At 38.7% G+C, this 25,550-nt stretch overlaps 2 protein-coding genes across 8 annotated transcripts in view; both read left to right on the top strand.

Annotated features, from left to right (window-relative positions):
* The first annotated feature begins 13 nt into the window (after positions 1-13).
* lins1 (lines homolog 1) lies at positions 14-15,118 on the top strand. Of its 6 annotated transcripts, none has more exons than XR_001730834.2 (8): positions 14-341; positions 2,491-2,990; positions 3,084-3,173; positions 5,141-5,282; positions 5,503-6,096; positions 6,903-7,083; positions 8,568-9,535; positions 15,001-15,118. XR_001730834.2 is itself a non-coding variant. In XM_062963505.1 (8 exons), exons 3-8 carry the CDS (start codon positions 2,601-2,603, stop codon positions 9,478-9,480), a joined length of 2,310 nt encoding a protein of 769 aa, XP_062819575.1. In that variant the 5' UTR covers positions 15-341; positions 1,540-1,653; positions 2,491-2,600; the 3' UTR covers positions 9,481-9,724. The 6 variants fall into 6 exon arrangements, 2 of the variants coding, with proteins under 2 accessions (XP_062819575.1, XP_008117548.1); XR_001730832.2 differs by lacking the exon at positions 15,001-15,118 and adding an exon at positions 11,732-14,047; XR_001730833.2 differs by lacking the exon at positions 15,001-15,118 and adding an exon at positions 13,124-14,045.
* Positions 15,055-25,550, top strand: part of cers3 (ceramide synthase 3) — a 57,606-nt gene continuing 47,110 nt past the window's right edge. For both annotated transcript variants that reach the window (XM_003226495.4, XM_008119340.3), the window contains exons 1-3: positions 15,055-15,194; positions 22,849-23,035; positions 24,910-25,024. In XM_003226495.4, coding sequence (XP_003226543.2) covers positions 22,854-23,035; positions 24,910-25,024 — 297 coding nt within the window. In that variant the 5' untranslated portion in view covers positions 15,055-15,194; positions 22,849-22,853. The remainder of the gene's footprint in view (positions 15,195-22,848; positions 23,036-24,909; positions 25,025-25,550) is intronic.

Raw genomic sequence — 25,550 nt, 5'->3', positions numbered from 1 at the left:
CTTCTGCTTCTTCCCACCCCTAACTTTACGGCAGAACGTTCTCCGCACATTTCCGGCATCAAAGCGACGCCACTTTCCAAACCTCTTGGTGTCGGGGAACGAGGATGGAGCAAGAGGGAGGGAGAGAGAAAAAGAAGTGGCATTGCACCCGCCCCCGAGCGGAACGCAAGCCAATCGCCTCTCTCCGAGGAATACCGGAAGTACGGCTCTCTCGCAGGCCAGCCTCCACCGCGGGCCTCGGTGGGAGGCTGAGGCAGGTTGCCTAGCAACGGGCGAGCTTGGGCCTGCATCTCCTGTTGGAGCCTTCCGTAGAGTGGCCCCGTTTTGCGTCCCTTCGCCGGGTGAGAAACCTAAGCAATACAGTAACACGAAGTGACGTGAATTCTGCCCTTATTCGTCCTTATTTCCCTTTAGTGGCTGTACTTCTGTCCTCGAATCAAGGCCAGACAGTTTTTCATATTAACTCTCAAGCAACCAGAAACAACAGTTTCCCAGTCTGGTTAACTAAGATTCTTATGTATTTCTGATTTCTTGGGCTGAATAATATATTTTTATGGTATTATTATTCTGAACGGTGTTTTATGTATTGTAATAGTGTATTGTTATTGTTATGAGCTGTGTCTTATGTACAGTAGAGTCTCATCCAACATAAACGGGCCGGCAGAATGTTGGATAAGCGAATATGTTGGATAATATATAAAGGAAATAGCTTTATATATAAATATATAAAGGAAACGCCTATTAAACATTAAATTAGGTTATGATTTTACAAATTAAGCACCAAAACATCATGTTAGACAACAAATTTGACAGAAAAAGTAGTTCATTACACATTAATGCTATGTAGTAATTACTGTATTTACGAATTTAGCACCAAAATATGACAATGTAATGAAAACATTGACTACAAAAATGCGTTGGATAATCCAGAATGTTGGATAAGTGAGACTCTACTGTATTGTTGTTGTTGTGAGCTGTGTCTTATGTACAGTAGAGTCTCACTTATCCAACATAAACGGGCCGGCAGAACGTTGGATAAGTGAATATGTTGGATAATAAGGAGAGATTAAGGAAAAGCCTATTAAACATTAAATTAGGTTATGATTTTACACATTAAGCACCAAAACATCATGTTATACAACAAATTTGACAGAAAAAGTAGTTCAATATGCACTAATGCTATGTAGAAATTACTGTATTTATGAATCTAGCACCAAAATATAATGATGTATTGAAAACATTGACTACAAAAATGCATTGGATAATCCAGAATGTTGGATAAGCGAGTGTTGGATAAGTGAGACTCTACTGTATTTTAATATATTATTGTTATTGTTATTATTATTATTATTATGAATAGTGTCTTATTTATTGTAATCAATTATTATTATTATTGTTGTTAGTATTATTATTATGTGCCATGTCTTATCTATTCTAATTATTATTATGATTATTATTATGGGCCATGTTTTATGTATTCAAATAGATTATTATTATTATTATTATTAATTTTGAACCATGTCTTATGTATTCTAATAGATTGGCTCGACAGCAGTACATGTGTGACGTGGCAGCTAATAAAACCAATGGGATTTTGGCCTCCTTCAATAGGAGTCTAGTGTCTAGTTCCAGGGAAGTCATCCATTGTGAACTGTGTGTTACATTTTCTAATAGATTATTATTGTTGTTATGAACTGTATTATGTATTCTAGTAGATTTCTATAATGGTTTTACAGCTTTTAACTATATATATATATATATATATATATATATATATATATATATCTGTGTTAATTTCTGTTTTTAATGTCTGTATGCACTAGGTTTTAATTCAGACATAGTTTTTACTGTTTTAGTCTCCTTTGGTAAACAAAAGGCTGTGTATAATAACAACAACAACCATAATAATAATATACTGCAGGCTAGTCCTATTAGTAGTTGCAGTGTGCAGATTAGTGTTAGTTCAAAGTAAGTTTTTAGAAAATTAGCAAATGTAATAATAATAATAATAATAAAATAATAATAATGAGGAGGAGGAGGAGGAGGTTGTGCTTCAGATACCTGGGAATAAGGCCTGTTCAACACTGCCTTATAAAATCCAGATTATCTGGTTTGAACTGGATTATATGGCAATGTAGACTCAGGCCCCTTCTACACTGCAATATAATACAAATTATCAAAGGAGATAATCTACATGATCTATTTTGCCATATAATACAGTTCAAAGCAAATAATCTGGAGGTTACATGGCAGTGTAGAAGGGGCCCCTTATAATACAGTTCAAAATAGATAATGTGGATTATCTTCTTTGATAATCTCACGATGCAAGGAAATGCATGTAAAAATACTGCATACATATCAAATCTTGTACTGTTGGGCTGTCAAAAACCTCAAGTGTGCCATTAAAGTATTCCTAATTGTTTGAATGTCCCACCAATTTAAGAATCTCATTTTACCAATCTTATCCACTGTGGCTTTCTTTTATTCCAGGGGGGAAATCTAACTTGCTTCTTCTACTCGAAAGAATTAATCATTGAAGAACTGCCCTTATTGCTGTCATGTGAATACATACAGAGTTATTGAAAATACCAGATTGATCCATGATGGGGACTCCTTTTTTCCTTCTGGGGCAGATGTACAACGATGTGCTGGCAGATGGCCCTTTACCAACAGATAACCATGAGTGTGCAGCTCTCCTGGATCCTTATGTTTCAGACTTATCAGGAGAAAACAAGAAATTGTGTCTATTTTCTCTTGAGCCTGATATCCAGAAATCTACACTAGACTCTTTGGCCTTCAAGGTGGATGATGAATCTGAAAACGAGAACCAGTCAAGACACCAGACAGAAGAAGTTACGTTACTTCAGTTAACCTTGATCAAGATGATACTTGCTAAAATGCAGAGCCAAAAATTGGCCGTTGGAATAAAATGCAAGTATCTTGAGATTGTTCGAATCCTTCTTGAAGAAGCCCACATTGACTCCAAATTAGTAAGTTTCTTAAGTGATTTTTTTCCCCTGAGCTTTCTTTTTTTAAAAGACCACTCTTATCCACAGTTTTTTCCCCTTTCCCACATTTTTCAGATTCATTTTGTGTGCAGTTCGGATAAGCAGCTCTCCTATTTGGCATCCAAAGCCTTGGTCTCCCTTGTATGTTTTCAGCTAAAGGAAGAGGTGAGTCACACACAGGATTTGGGTTAATGCCTGTTTGAATAGAAACACTTGCCTTGTGCTGCACTCAGGGTTTTTGAAACAAGAATGTAATGTAGCTAATTGATATGCTCTCTAATTAATTGGTGACTATTAAATTAATCGAAAGATTTTAAAAGTTCATGTTATTTCATCTGGACTTAAAAATCAATGCATAGTATTTTACATTTTTAACAAAGAAGCCTTTAAAATTCTTTTTGATAACACTATGGAACAAAATTTGAAATATTTTCTGTTCCTCGTTTGAAAGTGTTATTTCCTGTTTAATAGACAGTGCAATTCCAGAATCATCAGCCAGAGGGCTACATAACATAAGATAAACTTTTTAAAAAATTGTTTGCAGATATAATGTCTTATTAAGCCATTTTTATAGGACTTTTGTATTTGCAGTAGTTACAAAGCTCTCACCAACTGTAAGATTCTGGACCAAATCTTGGTAGCAACCAATTATGACTTCTACCTCCAAAAATTGCTCCATACCTCCTCCATGTTTTCAATTATACCTGTGGTATTCCACATCAACAACACCAAAAGTATTCCTCTTTCTTTCAGTCATCAAAAAATTATTGTAAACCGCAAGTTTACATCAGTATAATTAAAGAGGGGAAGTGAGTGAGTGTTTAACTGACCTAATCAAATATATTGTGAACCTATTTCAACTTTAGCAAATATAAGTGATTGCAAGGATGCTTTGATGTTGAAACTTTTCATCCTTGTGTTAGGACACAGTATGTGTTTATGTACTGTCATCTTCTGAATTGTGGGGCAATTTATGTGTTCCTAGTATTCAGGTGTAAAGGCAAATGAAAGTCAATATTCTGTAATCGCTTGGAGGTGAGGAAGGATTGTTGTACTGTTATCAAGGCATCGAATAGCTGCCTTCTATGTAAAGCTGCCTTGAGTTCCCTCTGGGGTAGAGAAAGGCAGGATAGAAATACTGCAAATAAATAAATAATAAATAAAGCCATTAGATGGCAGGCTTATTATTATTACTATTGTTATTGTTTTCATTTGTACCCATAAGGAGACTCAAAAGCAGCTTACATTAAATGCATTTCAATACAATTTAAAATCTACATATATGCAAACATTAAAACAGAATTTAATATCATTGGTATTAAAAATCAGTTAAAATCCATAAAACATATTCAAATTAAATAGCACCCCCCAATTTGATCTTAAAAACCATCTTTCCCACGATGTCTGGAAATTGTAATTTTTCTGTGTTGTCCTCCAGCCTTATTCAGACTTTTTTCTCATTGAGGAAGGCAGTCTACTTAGTCAATTCATGCTCAAATGCAGTGGTGTCAAACATATGACCCTTCAGGTGTTTTGGACTTCAGCTCCTAGAATTCCTGGCCTTTGGATAAGATGGCAGTAGGGGCTTCTGGGAGTTGGAGGCTCAAACAACTGGAGGGCCAAAGATTTGTTAATGCTTCTCTTAATTAATCACATATAGTTCATTATTAGTGGCCTGTAGATGTGTAGGCAGGTGTTCAGGTAGGGAGAAAGCTACCCATAAGATTTATCTCTTTGCACATGTTTAGTATCAGGTTCTAGACTTCCTGCAAGTCTTGTTCTCCTGAATATGGAATAATCCACACATAGAGGCTTATTTGGCCACGTTAGCTCTGAAATACTAAAAACAGAGTTAGTAACGCAGTCAGGCCTAAGTTATTGGCTCTTGTGATAAATGAAACCGTAAGCTTGAAGGCTAAAGCATGGACGAGACAGTATATACAGGCCTGGCTGAAGTCTAGCCTTGCGAGATAGCTGTTTTGCAAAAGGGTAAGGAAATGTGGGAAGTTCATCCCTTCTAATAGCAGCACGCCACTGTATCTCATATCATTCTCTTCTTTTGATTTGGCAGTTGTGGTTACTTTTTACTTAATTCTAATATGGGAATGTGCTCTTTCTTTTTTCTTCCTCAGCATTTACTGAACAATGCCTGGCTTGCTTTTTCCTCAGAGGCTTTGTTGGGATTTCCTAGCGGGGACTGGATAACAGAATGCCTGTCAACTCTTACGAACATGATAAAAGAGATTTTGAAAGATGAGGGCTTCTGCAAAAGAGGTACATTTGAATTGGAATCAATTTGTAAATATGTATTGGAAGAGGTAGTCTATCTGAAAATATTAATGGTAGGCACTTTGCCTGTTTTGGGAACATAAATATTAGGAAGGGCAGCATTTGCATGAGGGAAGTTGTTTCTCTGCTAGAAAACCCACTTTTATCAGAGTAGCTGAACTGGAACTGGACAGTAAACACTGATCTTGGTAATGCTTTGTTACAGGAGACTTGAAGATGGTTCTGATGCCACTTGATGAGATACTCAAAGGCTTTTATGACTCTGTCATGTTTTGTTATTCTGACATCCCGCAAGATTATCCTATCTCTGCAAAAGCCACAAATGACTTGAGCAGTTTTCTAGATGTCCTTGAACTGCTTGTGGCCTCTAGAATTCAGCTGCCACTGAACCTTTCCTGCCAGCGGATGTTGTTTTTGAACGCTTCCTTCATTTTGGGCCTTGCCACTGCGCCTGTTCATGACTTCATCAAGAAAAAGTCAATTGTTTTGCTTAAAAAATGCATTCTTCACAAAGCTGGTGAAGACCTAATAAAAAGAAAAATGCCTCCTTCCTCCTACCAGGATTCTTATATCAGCGCAGATACATCAGTGCTTGCTGGTGCTGTCCTGCAGTCTGTGAATTCTGGGTGGCTGAACAGGCTGATTGTTAGTGAGAAGAGCAGCCATTTCGGAGGCACACTAGTTAAGCCTGAAGAGAGTCCCTGTAGCAGTGCTGATCAAGTGACTCTCGGAGCCTTAAGCCTGGTTTTTCTGAAAGCATTAGAGATAAAAATCCTGGATTCTGAAGCTGAAACCCAAGGTAATGTGTTTATTTTATTTTATTTTCAAAGTAATTTAAAGTGTGCAGTTTCTCCCAGACCCACCATACTGTTCTCAACAACTATGAATGCTGGCCATTTGCAAATGAGATACCAACAGGAAATCATTATCTCATTTCAGTCATATAACATTCCTGGGTTAATCTTCCTGCATAGATTAATTCACTTCTGTCATTGCATTTTTGGAAGGAATTTTAATTTAATATTTTATTGAAGCAAGCTGAGGTTAAAACAGTTGTTCTATGTCATTATTTTTGCAAAATTTACTCTTGGGACTCTTTTTATTTTGCATGCTGAAAAGAAATGTGTGGTTTCTAAGCAGAGGCAGTTCCCGAGTTACAAACATCCTATTTACTAACAACTCCTAGTTAGGAACGGGGGGAGACACAAGAGGAAATGAGAGAAATCAACTTCTTGAAAGGGGAATGTGCTCCTAAAAGAGTTATTATCATGTGGGAAAAGGGGTTTCCACTGAATCTTTGTCTCCAATCCTTGTTTCCATAACAAGCCAAATTTTTCAAAATCCAATTCCCACAAGTACAAAAAATGAGGTGGAATCTTCTGAACACAGAAGCAAAAGAGACACCACAGCGGTGTTAGCCTTTCCATATGCTATCCAAAGCTAAACAATATATATATTGGTCTGGAGTTAAACTCATAAAATGTACCTGTTCAACTTTAGAACAAAGCTACAGAACCTCTCTTGTATTTAACTTGAAGGCTACCTGTAATGTCAAAATAGTTCTGGATTGAATATTTACTTGTCCCCTCCCTGCTTTTTTGGTAGTTCATTTAGAGAATGTCATGTCTCCATTGCTGATGTTCTTAAAAAGATACCTGAGGCCTTCTGCTTGTGTCCACCCATTGGGGCATCTCTGCATGTGGCTTTCTGTGCTGTTTATAGAACAAGACGATGACCTGTTTGAAGCTTCAAAAGCCTTATTAACAATTCATGTAAAGATTGAGAGGTTAGTACCTGCTTTTCCTTCCTTTGATAAGAGATTGTCATCAAAAACATGAAGAAAATGACAAGTGACTTTATAAACAATTTTAGTCAGCAATGTATCACTTTGAGTATAACTTGAAACAAGGTCTGATCTGACTTTCTTTCAGTTTTGACGGTTAATTCCTGAGGTTTCATGTCTGTTTCAAAATTTGCTGCCAAACCAGCTGGATGTGACTTTAGTTTTCATGTGCAGAAAATAGTATGTCAAATAAAATTAAAATAGATGATACACAGAAGCATAGATGATTATTAGAAAAAGAATCAAATGCTGTCTTCTCCATCAATAAAAAAAGAAAAAGAATCAAACCACAGACTTGCTGAAAAATAGATTTCAGCCACAGTAAATACATTAAAATTCTTAGATAGCTGGCTTGTTTCTGAAAATATCAACAGCAAAATATTTATTACAATTAGTGACAGCTATTTGGAATTTTCATTAAATGTGTCTCCAAAGCACCAGAAATCACAGCCAAGTATGCAAAGGTTTGTGGACTGCTAAAAGTTACAGTAAAAAGTGGGACAAAATTAAGAAAATCAGAATTATTTTCTTGGAAAGAGTCAAGGAACTCTGGCAAACCAAAGAGAAAAATCATTTTGCTTTGAGCTGCCATGTTTGTAATGGGGAATTGAGTTGCTCTGTGTGTCCAAGCGAGAAGATGATATTTGTAGGTAGCCAAAAAAACTAAGCACAAAATAAGGAGCATTAAGGCAATTCCTAGCAGACAGTCATGGGCCAGTAGGAAAAAAAAACATGGCATGTTCAGGAATATGCCTTCAGCTTCGTAGATGAAAATGCAATGAATATGCATTAATAAGGGAGTCACTCTGCAGGGAATTTAAATAACATAATGAATTCACATTTAACACTATCCCTAGGATTAGAGGGAGGGCTCATGAATTTCAACAAATAATTTTATGAATCTATATAATCAAATAAGTATAATTAATGCATTGCATAACATTATAACTATGTTTTAATATGTGATTTTATAGATGCATTTATCTATGTTGTTTCTCTACTCAAGCAGAAAGGAGAGGCGGGATAATAATAATAATAATAATGATGATAATGATAATGATAATGGGATAGGTGCAACATGTATAAAATATGTTTTAGTAAGCCAAGATTATGATGTGTGCATTAAACTATAACTCGGAATAAACACTGATAAGTGAATTATTGGTTTTTTAAAAAACCTTTCTGCCCCTTGTTATTCATTTGTTATACAGTTGTTATTTTTCTAGATTCTGGCACAAAATTCATTCTACCATGTGCCATTCAGATTGTGGAACTCAAAATATGTCTTAGTAGACAAAGATGATGACGTGTGAATTAAACTATAGTTTGCAATAAAATATTGATAAAGGAGTTCTTGGTTAAAAAAAAAAAACCACAACCATGGTACCACCTGCTATTCATTTATTATACAATTGTTGATTTTCTAGAGTCTGGCATGACATTGGTTCTACTGCGTCCCATTTGGATTATGAAACGTGGACACATCAGAACGGCTGCAACCCACACTGTATCTTTTTATTTCTCCTAAAAAGTATTGCGTTTGATGCTACCGTTCTTCTCGATTTCTTGATTTCATCCGAAACCTGTTTCCTGGAGTATTTTGTAAGATACCTAAAGTTACTTGTAGAAAACTGGCACCAGTTTGTGCAAATATGTAGGTTCCTTAAGCCCACAGCCTACGGAGACACTGGTTTTCCTCTGTTATCCCAACGTAAAGGAAGTTACCACTTCGACTCAAGTTTACAGAGTGATTCCTGTGATCCACAGCCCTGCACTGTGATGCTTTTGACCACTTCCACGAAACTTTCTTCATCTTGGCCGATGGACAGTCAGTCTGCAAGAGCTACCAGGACTACCTTGTTGCAAGGGTTTGACAACACATCTTTATTGGAACCCCTTCAGCGTCTGGTTGACTATGAAAGCTCAGATGATTCTGAGACAGAATGTATAGGAGAGGAGTGTTTGGCCGAAACAGAACAGCAGTCTTTGAATCATCAATCGTGTCCAGATGAAAGTAACATTATGGAAGTGGATGATGAAGCTGGAGCCTCAAAGCAAACTGTATTATTTCTGGATCACGAAAACGTGAATGCTGCTTCAACCTCTGGCTGCCAAATATCCCCAGACATTCTTGGGTCTGAGGAAGAAATGCTTCAGAAATCCGTAAAATGTTTCCAAGAGCTTCAAGTATTGGTTTCTAAACTATACAAAAGAAACCTGTTTCCGTACAATCCAAATGCGCTCCTGAAGCTCTTGACCCAAATTGCAGCAGTCAGCAAAGCATACAAGTCTAAAGACATACAATGCCGACATCCTAATGTATCTCCACCCACTTGTTAGCATTCGAAATAAGGTTTCCAGAAGATTAACATGTCCCTCAAACGTGTGGCCAAAGGTATGTTTGGGCGGATTTATTTATTTTTCTTTAAAAATAATAATAATCTGTTCCGGTTGGCTGGAGAAGTTTTCTTTGTGGTTAAAAATCCATTGATTTAAGTGCAAAAGAGTTTGTCTGGAAAATATAGTTTATGTATAACTGGCCATCTTCATGGATGCTTCTATGAAATAAAACTGGCACCTTGCATATGTATGTATGTATTATAATCAAAGGTTAAAAAAATGAGCATCATTCAAAAAAGATCCTTTGTACACAATGTGTTGAATGCCGACTTGCCTTTCCTGAATAAATGTGTGAGAGAAATGTAAATATGCTCATCATAACCATGAGACACAGATGCAACACTTTTTTCTTAGTACACTGAGGCTAAGAATTGGCAAGTTCAAGCAAAGGTTACTGAACAACACCATTGACAAAGAAGCTCCAGCAGCTACTTCCAGCATGTTACAAAAAAAACTCTATAGCAAAGTCAAATTATGTATATTTGGTTGGTTTGTTCCACAAAGGATATCCATGGTATGGTGGATCTGAACCAAACGTGACACATCTACTCTTCATTGCTCAACTTAAAATAATTGTGCGGTTTTGACTACAAAATTGTGCCCTTTGGAGGCAGGGCCCACTAAACTAACAAAAAATATGTGCAGTACTCAGAGGAAATCGCAAGGGGGCAGTCAATAGATCTCAGATAGAGATGTAATACAGAAAAGAGCACTAGAACATTACCAAGGAAATGCTTTTGGAGGCATGCAGCAGGCCAGAGCATTGCCATGGAGACATTGTAAAGAAGGCCTTCTTGAAGCTGGAGAAGGGAGAAAGCAGCCAAGTGGTGGCTTCTCCAACATCCAGGTAATGCCCAGTATATATGGTAGTCAATTTATAAGCTTGCCATCAAAATAAGAAATGTAGAGATTGGAGAAAGTAAAAAAAAATCTGTATTTTGGAAGAAGCTTTCAAGTAATGAAGTGATCCATTTAAAAACGGGCAGACTCCATCCTTCCCAGATGTTCCATTATAGGACTGATTGTGAACCCAATCCTCGGTCAAATCCTGAGGATTCCTCGGCCAAATCCTGGGGAACTAATAACATTTCAGCAACCTAGTTTTGCTTCTTGATTGCTTGTTATTTTGTGCTTGGATGGCTCTTTTAGAGCTGTGTGGCCCCACCTCTTCTCTCAGCTATTTGCATGCATGCATTAGAATTTCACTCTCATTGCTTAGCCTTCATTTTAGTCTAATTACAAGGAAGCTTAAATGGGCTCCTCTAGGCGCCTGTATTGGGAAGTATCTTGAGTTTATATCCTCAGGCTTAAATATCGGAGACTGCTGGAAGAGAGTCAACAGCTAAATATACGTATCTGAATTTAAAACAGCCAGAAAGACCTATCTTGCAGTTACATCTCTTTAACAGAATGACAGAGACGTTGTTGGCATATTTATTTTCTTTTATGGATCTATGAGATATTCATTAAATTATATATTCTATGTTTCAGTATCTAAAGAATGGATGGTTTGGTACGATCAGCCCTCTGTATCCTCAGATTCTGGATCAATGGATTCAACCAAAATAACATTTTTAAAATCCCAGAAGGCAAACCTTGTTTTTGCCATTTGATATATAAGGGATACCATTTTCCTGTGCCATTGTATATAATAGGACTTGAGCACAGATTTTGGTTTCCACAAGGTTGTCTGGAACCAAGTCCAAGCAGATACCAAGGGATGGATAAATATATAATAAATTAAAAGATTTGTGATGGTTAGTCAGCAAATGTGGACACCTCTTTCTTCCCAGAAGTAATCTTGCTAGGTTAGCTAAAAACTAATGTATTTGCTGAAGTACATAGAAATATTTTCAATATCAAATTAACTTTTCTCTTATTTTGTGGACACTGTTTTTTCCTTGAAGAGCAATTGTCAACCTAGGCCTGAGAACCTATGGATGTCTGTCACAGGAATTATCAGATGGTTGCAACATCTTGTTTCTGAGATTTAAATTCTTGTATAAAATGGGATTAAATAGTGAGACCTGTCCACACCCCGGTGAAACTTAGAGCAAAAGGAGGACTTAGTTGATTGTTTCATTCAGGACTCATTTAAAAGTAGACACAGATATTAAGGAGCTCCAGACCTTTGCTTCTGTTTTCATTGCAAGAAGCATAGAAACTAAATTCTTTCCTTTTCTGTGCCAAGTTTATAGATGTCTGTCAAGGTGGCTGGGTAACAAATGTTGACAAACACCAGTGGGTGTTGAGAGACGGTTGATCAAGTTGCATAAAGGGGAGCCTCTCGCCTCAAACAGGAACCAACTTGCTACGGTCTTTCTGGATCCCATTGGGAAATCACATCTGCAAGCCTCATAAACACAACACTCAGTCACCACAGCTTCTGTGGGAAAGAACTGGAGTGAGGATGTGCAGCCCAATGATGGATGTAAAACGCATTGTGTCTCCACCTAAGGTCAGGTTTGCAAGATGTTTCCTTTCATTGGATCAACCCATTAAATGCTACCACAGTCTTCTCAACCCTACCATTTTTAGAGAGAGGGGAATTTGACTTCGTGGTGTGTATCTTAAAGAATGCAACTGAAGGAGTGGATGGATTAATTACAGCAAGGTGTAGGAATTTATATTGGGTGATAAGCTTGAGACCATGAATGTCTCATGAATTAATGCAAAAGTGGATCTAGGATTTGGACAAGGAAGCATGGAGGTTAGTTTTAACAGACAAACAAAGTAAAATACTCCTGCAAGACGTGAAATGTGAAATACACCTATTGTTCTGTGTAAAAGATAAATGTTTTCTAAAGTTAGCTTAGATTGAGCTTCATTTTTCTGTCATTCCAAAATCTAAAAATATCCACATTGGGTGTCTTCAATGTGACCTCAGATCAGTCATGAACCAGAATGGAGACAGCGGTCAAGAAACCAGAAGGCTTGGACTTGTAAGAGCAACAGTGAAGGAACTAGATAAGATCCTCAAGTGTGAAGATATATTATTGAATACTAAAGGCTTGTTCATGCCATCAGATTTCCAGTTTCTATGTACAGTTGTGAAAGCTTATGGGGAAAAAATCATTTGAAATGTGCTGAAGAATTCTACAGACACCACTGACTGCTAAAAAGATAAATAAGTGAGTCCTAAAGCAAAGCCTGAACTCTCCATAGAAGCCAAGATGACTAAACTGAGACTGTCATACTTTGGAGATATCATAAGAAGACATGACTCAATAGAAAAGACAACAAATTAGAAGGCAGCAAGAAATGAAAGAGAAGAAGATGGCATTCCTGATGGATAGATTCAGTCAAGGAAACTATGGTCCTAAGTCTGCAAGGTGTGACTTGGAGGAATCTCGTTCATTGGGTCATTGTTAGTCATAGTGGGCTTGACGGCATTTAACAACAGCATTTTGAATTGGTTAATATGTGCCGTCTTTTCAAAAAAATCTAAATCCGCATGACTTCTTTCATGAGAATATGTTTAATGTACCAATTTTAGCATGCCACTATTATTTTTCTTAGTGAAATCTTAATATACCCAAACTTGAAGTATTCCTTGACCCTCTTGTGCCCTTCTCTCCAATAGAATTTTCCAGGTTCAACCATGGCTGATGAACTTGAAGCTTGCATATTTTCAACTGGCCTTAAGGAATTGATGTAATATAGATTTGAGAATGATTTGTTAGCTGTAGGTTTCTAGAAACCCCCTCAAATTCGAAACTCTTTTAGACTTACCTCCTCATCTTGTCTAGATTGATGGTGTATCTTGTGTAATCAAGTTCACTCATACAGCCTACCCTTTTCTCATTGTTGCACAAGAAATAGGTTTGGCAGGTACTTTTGTTTCTGATGAGGCTCAAGATTAGCCACTCCCAGGCTTGTAATACAGCTATCACCAACCTGGTTTATTTTCATCAAGTCATTCGGAATGGCAATTGGGCAGGATAATGGGAACTGTAATCTAAAATATTGGGTGGGCGCTGTAATACGAAAAATTTCTTAATTTAGAGGGAGACAATAAGAATGGCCCCATGTTCCAAATCCAAGCTGTAGCTTTCCACATGACCACCTTTTCATAATGCTTCTGTACAAGAAGTAGACATGAAAAGAAATGAAGATGAATTATTTCATATTCTCAACCAATGCAGGTTGGGTTTTTGCCTGAAGAAGAAAGACAGTAACCTTATCCTGAACTTTTATGTGCAACAAACAGAGAGAAAATGAAAGCTCTGGCTATGAGACAACTTAAGACACAAGTGAACACCTATCTCTTCCGGCAGGCCTAACCATACCCAGATGGTTTTAATGATGAATTTTAAACTTCCACACTATGTCTAACTTTTGTGTATTTTAATATGTATTTTATGGAAATATGTCTTAATATGTGTATTCTACAGGGTATTTTAAAATGATTATGTGTTCTGGTTATGTGTTTTAGCAATGTTGTAACCCACCTAAAGCTGTGAGGAGAGGCAGGTTAAAATAATAATAATAATATAATAATAATAATAATAATAATAATAATAATTATTATTATTATTATTATTATTATTATTATTATTATTATTATTATTAGGATTCCAATAATGAAAGGACCAAGGCAGTGACATCTCTGGCCCATCCCCTGTTCAGATATCAGCCAGCACTCCAACACCTTAAATCAAGAAATAGTTTTCTAAGATCTACAGAAATACTTGAAGGAACACCTCAGTGAGAGTCCAAAACTGGGAGGCTAGAACACAGAAAGTCAACCAGTGGCTGATAATGGATGAGAGACACAGGGCACACAGAAGACTGGGCAATTTGAAAAGCACTCAAAAGATTGTGCTTTGGCACCACGAGATGCAGAGCTAATCTTAACAAATGGAGCTACAAAGTGGAGTCCGCGACATGCGAGTGTTGAGAAGAGAAAACCACAGACCACTTACTACAATGCAGTCTGAACCCTGCCACATGCACAATGGAGGACTTTCTTATAGCATCACCAGAGGCACTCCAACTTTACCCTCGGTAAGCTTCTGATATGATAAATAAATAAATAAATAAATAAATAAATAAATATGAGAACTCCGCAGTTTATATTGGAAATGTAAAGAGTCTCATAATCTGAGATGTTTTCAATCTTACAATATTTTAAACTTGTACAATACCATCACGTTCCTATTAAAATAGGGAAAGCGGACTTTATAAAAAAGTAAATTTTATATTAACTGCAAAAACTATGCCCGCTCTGTAGATTCTTCAGGGAATTCCTCAGGTTGAAGTTAAGTATCTTTCCGACTTTACTATACTAAGCCTCATCTCTTCTAATAAGGGCTTGTAAGAAATTCAACCTGAAGAATCTCCTTCTGTCACTGCTATGTTTACCTCTCCTGATGAAATGTGCCATAAAACATTGACTCTTTCTTAACTTTATAATGATAGAACAAGCAGCGTCAAAGATAACCAGCTTTATTCCATCAGGGTTGCAGCGTAACACTTGGCAAAAGCCACAGATTGTCCTTAGTCGGAGATCCTGAATGGCAACTTTTCGTGGGTGGGTTGCTCAAGAATTGGGAAGCATGAACAGGTGAGGTGCTCACCACTGAGAAGGCGGTGGCGTACCTGCTCATTCTTCGGGAGTAGCTGAAACATCCTCTTCGGAACAAAACATCAAGGTAGGACTTGTTTCGGTTTTGAGCTTTACAGCCTTATCAAATACATCGTTGTTAAAAGTGCTATTTTTTTTTAAAGGAATGCCAACCATTTTCCTAAAGTGAAGTATTTTATGAGCTGGACAAGTTTGAAAAAAATGAAGGATGTGTATTCACTGGCTGGAAGTATATAATATTAAAAAGTAATATAACTCTGCTCCCTTTCTCTTGTTTGCTTTTGGAGCATAGCTGCAGCATTTTAACGTAACAATATACCTTTGTTATAATGTCCGTTCCCCCCCCCCCCCCCCAAAAAATAGTATGTATATTCCCAGGGATAGGAAACCATCATAACATTGAACAGTGTACTGAAGGCTACATTAATACATCTAGATGGGAATGGCCTTAAGTAAATATTGCCACTGAATGCTCTCATCTTCCAAAAACATGTGCCTTGACTGCATCATTTTAGCATTCATGGTTAATTCTCATGCTTAACACCATATGAGAGATAAAATCTTTTAATATTGCAACAAGATGCTTATGTATCTTCAGTTGCTCAAAAATAAAAATTTAACTATACTCAGGATGGCAGTAGTTAGTTGCATAGAAAACAGTATGTTCTGAATTGCAAGGCAAGGGGTTGGTTTGTGTATCAGGTGTAGTATTACGGTTTGTGATGGCTTACGCAGCTGCTTCCCACTGATAGTAGCTTTGGGGGATTATGGCAGGTGCAGGACTTTGGAATTTGCTGGTGCAGGTTGTAGTTGCCATGATAAAAGTTGTGTAAGGGATGTAGAAAAATTCACAGAGCTTAATATCGGCAGGTATTGTCAGTGGTCCTGGTCCTGGTTATTGTATGAATAATGGCTTCAAGAAACAAAAGTGGGTGAATACTGTTCCATTCCTGTCTTTGCTCAGGGCTAGGGTTACCAGATCTCAAGGCCTGGGCCCAAGTCTTCAGCTTTTGTGGGTCACATCCAGGCAGGAGCTGTGAAATGTGCTCAAACCGATAAACACACAATAGCTTGGCGAATAAAGGCCACACTTACAGCTGCAGACGAGGGATAACTGAATCCAGGCGTCAACAAAACCTGCCTATTGATTGATCAGCCGATAATGCACCTGACCGGAACCTCTGACTGGATTACTATACAGGATCATCTACCTGGAGTGCAAACCCTGTCTGTGTCACTCCAGCCAGCTGCTGAGTGCTTGCTTGCCGATGAGTTGGCAGCATTGTCAGCCCATTAACCGGCCCAAGAACCAATTCCTATGGAGCAAGAGATTCAATTTGCAGGAAAAGAGATTCCATCTAAACAATAGAAATAACTTCCTCATTGTACCCAACACCAGAACATAGAGACATGACAATTCAAAGTGGTGTCAAATTGCGTTCATTTTACGATGCAGATGCACCTGGTGCAACTTGCCCAAAAGGACGTCCATGGCTCAGCAAACCACCTAACTGCTCTCCTGGGGAGGGGGATTGATTTTATTGGAGTTCATTTTTTAAAGTTTTTGTATGTTTTAATTGATCTTAAAACATTTTATGAACTGCTTTTCAAATGTGCTGTGCTTTAGAAGCCACCTTGAGGGTGCAACCTACACTGTTGAATTAATGCAGTTCGATACCACTTTACCAGATACCAGAGTCAGTTCGATATCAGAGTTGGACACGACTGGACTTAACGTCAGGAGAAACCTTTACTTTTATTTTATACCACTTTAACTCTCATGACTAAATGCTATGGAATCCTGGGAGCTGTAATTTAGCAAGGCACCAAAAGGCTAGAAATCTTTTAAAACTACAGCTCTCACAACATTGAGCCATGGCAGTTAAAGTGACCAAGCTGCATGGCGGTGAGACTGCATTAATTTGACAGTGTATAGGAGCCCCTGGTGACACAGCGGGTTAAACTGCTGAGCTGCTGAACTTGTTGACCAAAAGGTTGGTGGTTCGAATCCGGGGAGTGGCATGAGCTCCCGCTGTTAGCCCCAACTTCTGCCAACCTACCAGCTCAAAACATGCAAATGTGAGTAGATCAATAGGTACCGCCCTGGCAGGAAGGTAATGTCGCTCCATGCAGTCATGCCAACCACATGAACTTGGAGGTGTCTACGGACAACGCCGGTTCTTCAGCTTAGAAATGGAGATGAACACCAACTCCGAGTTGGTCATGACTGGACTTAATGTCAGGGGAAAACCTTTATCTTTACTACAGAGACATTCTGATTCCTATTCTGGGACAAAAGTGGCATATAAAATAAAATATAAAATAACATAAATGGAGGAAAGAAGAACAAAATTAAATTTAAAAAAATGGAGATGAGCACCAACTCTCAGAGTCGGTCACGACTGGACTTAATGTCAGGGGATTAAATTAAAAAATAGCAAGTATTTTTTAAAGTTGCTCAAAAGCATGTCTAACGGGTGGCCCGACAACACAACCTTTTCTGATGCTGGAGGCCTGGCTCGCGGCAACTCTACCAGCCTTACAAGTCTTTCTGCATAACGCAGGATGTTTTAACTCTTTTCATCACCCTTCCGCAAAGCCTTTCATTGACTTACACTTCTTGCCTTCAGTTAAAAAATAACTGTTTTAAAATCTGAATCATACAGAGGTTTGAAATGCTAGTGCCTCCAAAGTACCTGGCAAAGTTTCTAAAGGCTGCAGAAGGTATGGAAAATCCCATGGGCAGTCAATGCTCATCTGCCTCTCTGGCATGAAGCTATTTCACAAGTGGGATAACCACCTAGATAACCAGAGGGCAAAGGTAGACTATGGTGGCCCTTCGGGTCTTTTATGATTGTTGGGTTTTGTTGGACTGCAATGCCCATTGCGAAACACCAGACCCTCCAAACACAGTGATGACATGTTGGCATAAAAGCAGAAAGGAAGACATTGCACCAAGTGAGGTGATGGAAATGTTGTGGATTAGTGGTTATTAGTGGGTTTTACTCATTAATAGCTATGGATGTGAGAATGGGGGCAACAACTTGGTACTGGGGTGCATATGGCATCATGTTTTAGGGCTGCAACATGGGTTTGCCAGTCTCTTATCACAAGAGAGTAGTAGTAGTAAAACTTTCAGAGGGAGTTTTGAGGCATACTTTGGAGAGCAATGTAGGTTTGTGTCATGTAGGTTTGTGTCAAGGCTGGAGTTCAACTGTTGTCGTGATGAGCTTGGGATTCATTTCAGAAAATCCAGCAGAAGCCATCCAAGACATGTGCCAACCCAAACCAGGAAGGCTTTTGATGAAGCAGACTCAATGGCCAGCCTGCACGGGCAGTGCCAGGACAAAACATAAGACGGTTCCACTGCAAGCTCGTCACTGAGAACCGAGAGTTTTGCTAGGTTCCCAGCTTTGGCATGGGGATGTTTGGCCATTTGTATTTCTCAATAAGTTTTTCAGGTTTGGGCACTTGTTTCTCCAGAGAGTGCCTGCAGTCCTGCTGAAACATGCGGCGGGCACGGGGCAGTGAGTGACTTGTTCGAACAATAAGAGCAGGAGCTCCCGGCTTCTCTGTGGGAAGGACAAGTCTATCCTGCTGCTCCAGTCTTTGATGTTTGTAGTACAGTATAATAACAACCCCCAGGCTTGCAAGAAGGGCTCGCCATACTTCAAATAGTTGCTTGTTTACAACATTTGTTTATGTGTGCTTTTTATTTGCAAGGGATTTTCAGAGCATGGTGCAATAGAGACCCATGGCACAGATGTGTCCATTATTGTGTTCTGGGAAGGCTATCAAATAAAGTAGTAAAGGAGGAATGGGAATCCTTAAGCAGATGAATTTGGATTATGGCTCCCAGCAGACTGAATCTAAATAGCGGGTGACAAGGATGCTAGGTGATGCTTTCCAAATACTCATGGAGTGCCATATCATTTCTACCCTAGTTGAAAGATGCAATACTGAAACCATACAATCCCCAAAAGTGATTATCACTGGGTTTTAATACACCTGGTTATGTGTAAACACACCTCCCTTGGTGCCAAAGAAAATGTGTCAAAACCTGGGTGGAGTCCAGATTGAAATGCATCCAAGATAATCTCAGTCGTTCAAGAGTTTTTGGAGTTGAATCTATACCACCTCTTAAGCACTTTGCTTGGGAATAGGATATTTTTCAAAAAGATAGAAACTCTGGAAGACTATGAATTTCATAGGGACTGGGCAAGCTTATTTGCTGTCTTCCTAGGAACATTTCTTACAGAAAGGGCGCAGAACCATATTCACAAAAACATACCTCCCAAATGCAAAAGAAAGTCCCAATTAATCCTCTGTCTTCCCACTTTATTGGCTGGTTTTTAAATATCCCAGCTTCTCTCCTTTTACTACTTTTTCACTTTGTCCTCAGCTGACTTCAACTGCTGCTGAGTTCAGTATGCAAAAATGGTTTGCATTAAAAAATAATTTGGACTCGGGGGGGGGGGGGGGGCTTAGACCAAAGCAAACTGCTGAAGCCTCTCCGAGGTTATGTATTTTCCTTCATTCATAGCTTTTTGCCATCTTGACAGTTTTCAACTGTAAAATTTGCATATCAAGATGGATGGGTGGATAGAGAGATAGACAAAGAGATCTTATCTACCAAGTCATACAAGTCTCAGGAACCTGTATAAGTGATGCAATTTGACAGCATTTTAACTGCTGTGGCTCAATGCTACGGAATTCTGGAGTTAATAGTTTGGTGAAGCAACAGTACTCTGTGGCAGAGAAGGCTAAAGGTTGTTGTGGTTGTATGGCCAGTCTATCACAGAATCAGAGAATTATAATGTTGGAAGAAGCCACATGGGCCATCTAGTCCAAACCTCATCATGCCATGCAGGGAAAGCACAATGAAGTCTGTCCCAACGGATGGCCATCCAGCCTCTGTTTAAAAGCTTCCACCAAAGTCCGAGGTATAGAGTTCCCGTTAAACAGCTATTCTTACAGTCAGGTCTTTCTAATGTTAAATGGAATCTCCTTCCTTGTCATTTGAACCCATGGCTCCATTGAGTCCTAGTCTCCAGGGCAGCAGAAAGGAAGCCTGCTCCCTCTTCCTTATGACATCCTATCACAAACAGTTTTGATGATATTGTGTCTCCTTTGTTTATTCTGACACTGACACACTTCTGACAAGTTTTGTATCCATTGTGCAACTTGTATTGATGCTTTTTATGATGTTCACATACGCTGGGTTTGCACCAGCTTGGTGCAGAGCATTAAGGATAACATTGATCTCAATGGAGTGGAATCAACAAAAGCAAGACAAACCGGAACTCGATATTCTGGTTTTTTTCCAGTAGCTGTTTGCGCGGATGTGATTGAGGGTGGAGTGTCCGCGCCTGAAGCCCGCTTGTTGCCTATTGATTTCTACATCTTGAGATATTCTTTGTAACAGGATCCTTGTGAACAGTTTATATAGTTGAGAGAGGAGTGTAATAGGACAATAGTTATAAGGTGTTCTGTGTCTCCTTTCTTCATTAGAAGTATGGTTTCAGACATTGTAGTAATACTATATTATAATCAGAGCCGAGCCTTTGGAATAGTTTGGATCTTAGAATGAAGATATTTCAGAAAGCAAACATGTTCAAATGTGATCCTTTGGATGCATCTTGCCTGATGTAATGACTGGGACATTGTTAATTTCCAAATATTCAAATGGTCTAATATACTTCACTACACCCCCCTCTAAAAGTTGCTTTTGGGCTCCCCTTTTTAAAATACATTCCCTCTCACTCTTTTGTATTTAGTTCAGTCACCGAATTCACAATCACACATGCCAACCATTGTAAATGGCAAGTTTAAAGGCTCCTTATCTTATAATCTATGTCTAAACAGCCACTTTTTAAAGCCCTATTTCATTATCCAGGCGTCAGCTGCTTGTGAATGAGAACCTTTCAAAGGTGTTTGTTATAAAGTTCTGCCTACTCGGTTTTATAAGCTAGCAATAAAAATAATCTTAATAGACTTAAACGTTTGGCAAATCAGATTATTCTATTTTCCCCAATAACAATTGTGATCTTTTTTTAAAAAGAGAAATTTGATAAATTGTACTGTTCCAAAATGTGCAAGAGTACAATTTCTCAATATATTGCATGCTTACAAAAAATGTAAAAATTCAACCAGCATGTTTTTCTTATTACAACGAAGAGTACATTTATATTGTTTATACAGTCTGACGTCGCTACAATTGACGTAGTTCAGTGTATGGAATCCTAGGATATATGCCACCAGACTCTTGGGAAGAAGAGGTGAAATACCTCGTGTAACCACAACTCCTAGGATTTCATAACACTGAACCATGACAGTTAAAGTGACGTCAAACTACATTAGTACTATAGTCTAGATGCACCCTGGATGGAGTGTGATGTAAATCCAAGAAAGGATGATGCTCAACTGAAGTCATTTGATTTGCCTAACCTGTCCCAAAATGCAATGAATTGTTTTACAGAATACGTTTACTGGATTACTTTGGCTTTGTCTGTCTTTATCCACTAAATATGTGTTTAGTTAAGAACATTTTATTTCATTATTGTTGAATTTTATTTACTAGCTGATTCTTATAGAATAGATTAGAACAAAATAGATAACTTTATTGTCAATGTACATTCTACAACAAAATTAAATGCTTTCCCCACATTCTAATTGATATGGCACAGCCCCCAATGCTACATCAATGTGAAGCTATGGAGTTCAATATACAGTAGAGTCTCACTTATCCAAGACTCGCTTATCCAACGTTCTGGATTATCCAACGCATTTTTGTAGTCAATGTTTTCAATATATCGTGATATTTTGGTGCTAAATTCATAAATACAGTAATTACTACATAGCATTACTGCATATTGAACTACTTTTTCTGTCAAATTTGTTGTATAACATGATATTTTGGTGCTTCATTTGTAAAATCATAACCTAATTTGATGTTTAATAGGCTTTTCCTTAATGCCTCCTTATTATCCAACATATTCACTTATCCAACGTTCTGCCGGCCCGTTTACGTTGGATAAGCGAGATTCTACTGTAGTTAGTTACAGCATTAGGATAAAAGCTGTCTCTCAGTCTGTCTGTCCTTGCTTTGTCACTTTGTATCGTCTGCCAGATGGCAATAATAAGACATTGTAAGGAAGGCCATCTTTCTCAGAGCTGGAGAAGGGAGAAAGTAAGCAGGCAATGGTCCCAATGACATTTGAGCAACACTAGGTATATACACAAATACATAGACTAGACTAGAATAGAATAGCTTTATTGTCATTGTACATTGCACAATGAAATTAAATGCTTTTCCCAGCACACATCACAAAAGCAACACATTCATCCTTCCACATTTTAATCACTTGCACAGCCCCCAATGCCACATCAATGCAAAGCCATTAAATTCGATACAGTTACAGTTCTAGGATAAAAGCTGTTTCTCAGTCTGTCTGTCCTTACCTTTGTCACCATGTACCTTCTGCTAGATGGTAATAATTCTTTGTAATGTTGCCTATGTTACAAATACTGTATGTTTTAATAGCTGATGACTGTACTTTTTTTAAAAAAAATAGTTTGAATGGCTCTTTTGGGGCGGGGGGGAGGAAAGCAGAATATACATCTCTTAAAGAGCACCCAAATAAATCAGACAACCATGATAGATGTCAATGTCGATGGAGTCTACCTTCAACTGGCTGACTTGCCTCCTCTTCTCTTCCCAGTGACAATGCAACATATACTCACGGTCTTGAACAACTGGTTTTGGTGGGAGGACATGTGGATGCCCAGAAATTGTTCATGGGCCAACTTTGAAGATCACAATGGATATGTCTTTCCCAAACCGCAACAGCTATTTGCCACAATCCCATATGCTTTCGTGATGTTGGCCATTCGGTTCTTTCTTGAAAGGTGAGGCACCATATTGGTTTGTTTAAACATATTCCCTAGGCTGGGAAAAGTGAGAGTATAAATATGAACTCAGAAAGTGATAAGGAGATACGGAGAAGCAGGAGATGAGTATGTATGTATGATGATGATGATGATGAGGAGGAGGAGGAGCGTTATATACCAGACAGGATTGAAAACCATTTCATTTTCAAGATGCAATGTTAGCTTCATGAAATGCCAGTATTCACAGGGATGTACAGGTGAAAAGGTCCATCATTAAGGGCTGTCCTGGAGCCGCCGGTGGCCTAGGGGATAAAAGCCTTGTGACTTGAAGGTTGGGTTGCTGACCTGAAGGCTGCCAGGTTCGAATCCCACCCGGGGAGAGCGTGGATGAGCTCCCTCTATCAGCTCCAGCTCCATGCGGGGACATGAGAGAAGCCTCCCACAAGGATGGTAAAACATCAAAACATCCGGGTGTCCCCTGGGCAACGTCCTTGCAGACGGCCAATTCTCTCACTCCAGAAGCAACTCCAGTTCCTCCTGACGCGAAAAAAAAAATTAAGGGCCGAGTCATCCACAAAGGAACAATGAAAACAGTCTGGGACAGAGGAACCCTGACGCTTTAGCCCAGTGGTTCTCAACCTGTGGGTCTCTAGGTGCTTTGACCTACAACTCCCAGAAATCCCGGCCTGAAGGCTACCTGAAGGCCAAAACATCTGGGGACCCACAGGTTGAGAACCGCTGCTTTAGCCCAAATACTAGACTTATATGGTGAGTGGTATCCAGATGTGTCTTTTAATGATATTCAAAAGTTCAATATCAATCTCTTTCCGTCATATCAGAGAATGATGATTCTCAGGATTCCATACCTTTAAGCAAAAAATAAAATAAAATAGAGAGTAGAGAAGTTGATTATGGCATGATCAAATGGCAATTCCTGAGAGTTATTAGACTGCAACACCCAGCAGTCCTTGCGACTGGCCATACGGATTTGGGCTGACACACCAGCAACAACTGAAAGGTTCCATATTGTCCTCTTCTCTATGAAACACTGTGTTACAGAACATTTTCAAAGACAGCATGGGCTGTTGAGTTCTCTTGGATCAATGCTTCTCAACGTGGACTGGCGCTGGTCCACACATCATTGGTCACCAGTCTCTGATATATATAATCATAGAATACAATAACATTGGGGGAAAATACCCTATAGTCTGAGAAGCAACTTCCCAGGGCTTCTTACCAAGAACACTGCTTCAAAACATAAGGCACAAGGAAAGAAACAAGAAGTCCCCAAATCTAGCCTGCTAGATTGGCCATTATCTTTGCTTCTTAAACTGATGATGACAAAGCTCTGTGAACAGGAAGGTTTCAGCTTTCAGTTTCCTATGATGGACCATTAAAGATGGTTGTCAGTTCCCATAGAATAGAGAGACAAGGCTGTCCACTGTCCTCTTCATGGCCACCAAGTTGATGTAGAGCTGCTTTGAGTCTTCTTGTGGAGACAAAAAGTGGGGTATAAATAAACATAATGATAATAATAGGGTGAGATCCAGCATGGCATTTGAGGGTTGGATTCTGGGAGTCCAGGGCTCAAAACCCATTGGGTGATCTTGGGCGATTCACACTCTCTCAGCCTCATAAGAAGACAATGACAAGCCATGTCTGAACCAACATCTCCAAGAAACCCAATACTTGCCATCACTGTAAGTCAAAAATGACTTGCACACAGAAACAAGAGGCACAGGGAAAATGACACTCTCTGTATCAGCCAAGCTGGAGATGAAATGTAGGCAGTATCCTAGTTTCAAAAGACCTGGTTTTGTTTAAGTCTATTAGAATCATAAGCAACTGGGAAGAGGGAAAAGTGTAAAGTTGTGTTTTCTGTTCCTTTGCAGATGTTTTGCCATTCCTCTCGCCAATATGTTGGGCATAAAGAAAACAAGACGCATCAAACCTCAGCCCAATCCCACGTTAGAGGCTTTTTTCAAAGAGTGTAGAAAACCATCACAGGTAAGGATTTAAGAAAAAAATGAAAAAGACTTGTGGACTGCCACTTCAAAACTGTGCCCAGACTCTCCGTTGCTCTGTGTCATTCTAAAATATATATATTTCGCTTATTGACTCAGTACTGGGGTTTTCCAGTCGGATCTGTTAAAAGGTATCTGTTTTGTTAGTGCCAAAACAAATAGTTTATTAAAATTTAATTCCATGTACATTAAAAAAAATATTGTAAAACATAATTAAAAGCTAACGAGGCAGTACAAAATGAGGGAGGCCCTGGCCCACGCAGCTACAACCATTGGCTGCATTTAATTCCAAGTACCTAACCTGCTTCTTAACAACTTGATCTGAGCTGTCTGTATGCAATAGAGGTGTCAGCGAAATGAAATACTGCAAGGAGAGCAGAGAAGGGATGGCCCTAATCCTCTCTGGGAGGGAGAGACACCAAGAAGGTCTACTCACTCTGGCTTAGACTGTCTCCTCCTCATTGTTGTGTGCCTTCAAGTCATTTCCAACTTACAGCAATCCTAAGGTG

The sequence above is a fragment of the Anolis carolinensis genome, unplaced genomic scaffold, assembly GCF_035594765.1.
Source record: "Anolis carolinensis isolate JA03-04 unplaced genomic scaffold, rAnoCar3.1.pri scaffold_11, whole genome shotgun sequence".
Lineage (NCBI taxonomy): Eukaryota > Metazoa > Chordata > Lepidosauria > Squamata > Dactyloidae > Anolis > Anolis carolinensis.
The sequence above is the reverse complement of the archived record's forward strand: the minus strand, read 5'-3'. Positions and strand labels throughout refer to the sequence as shown.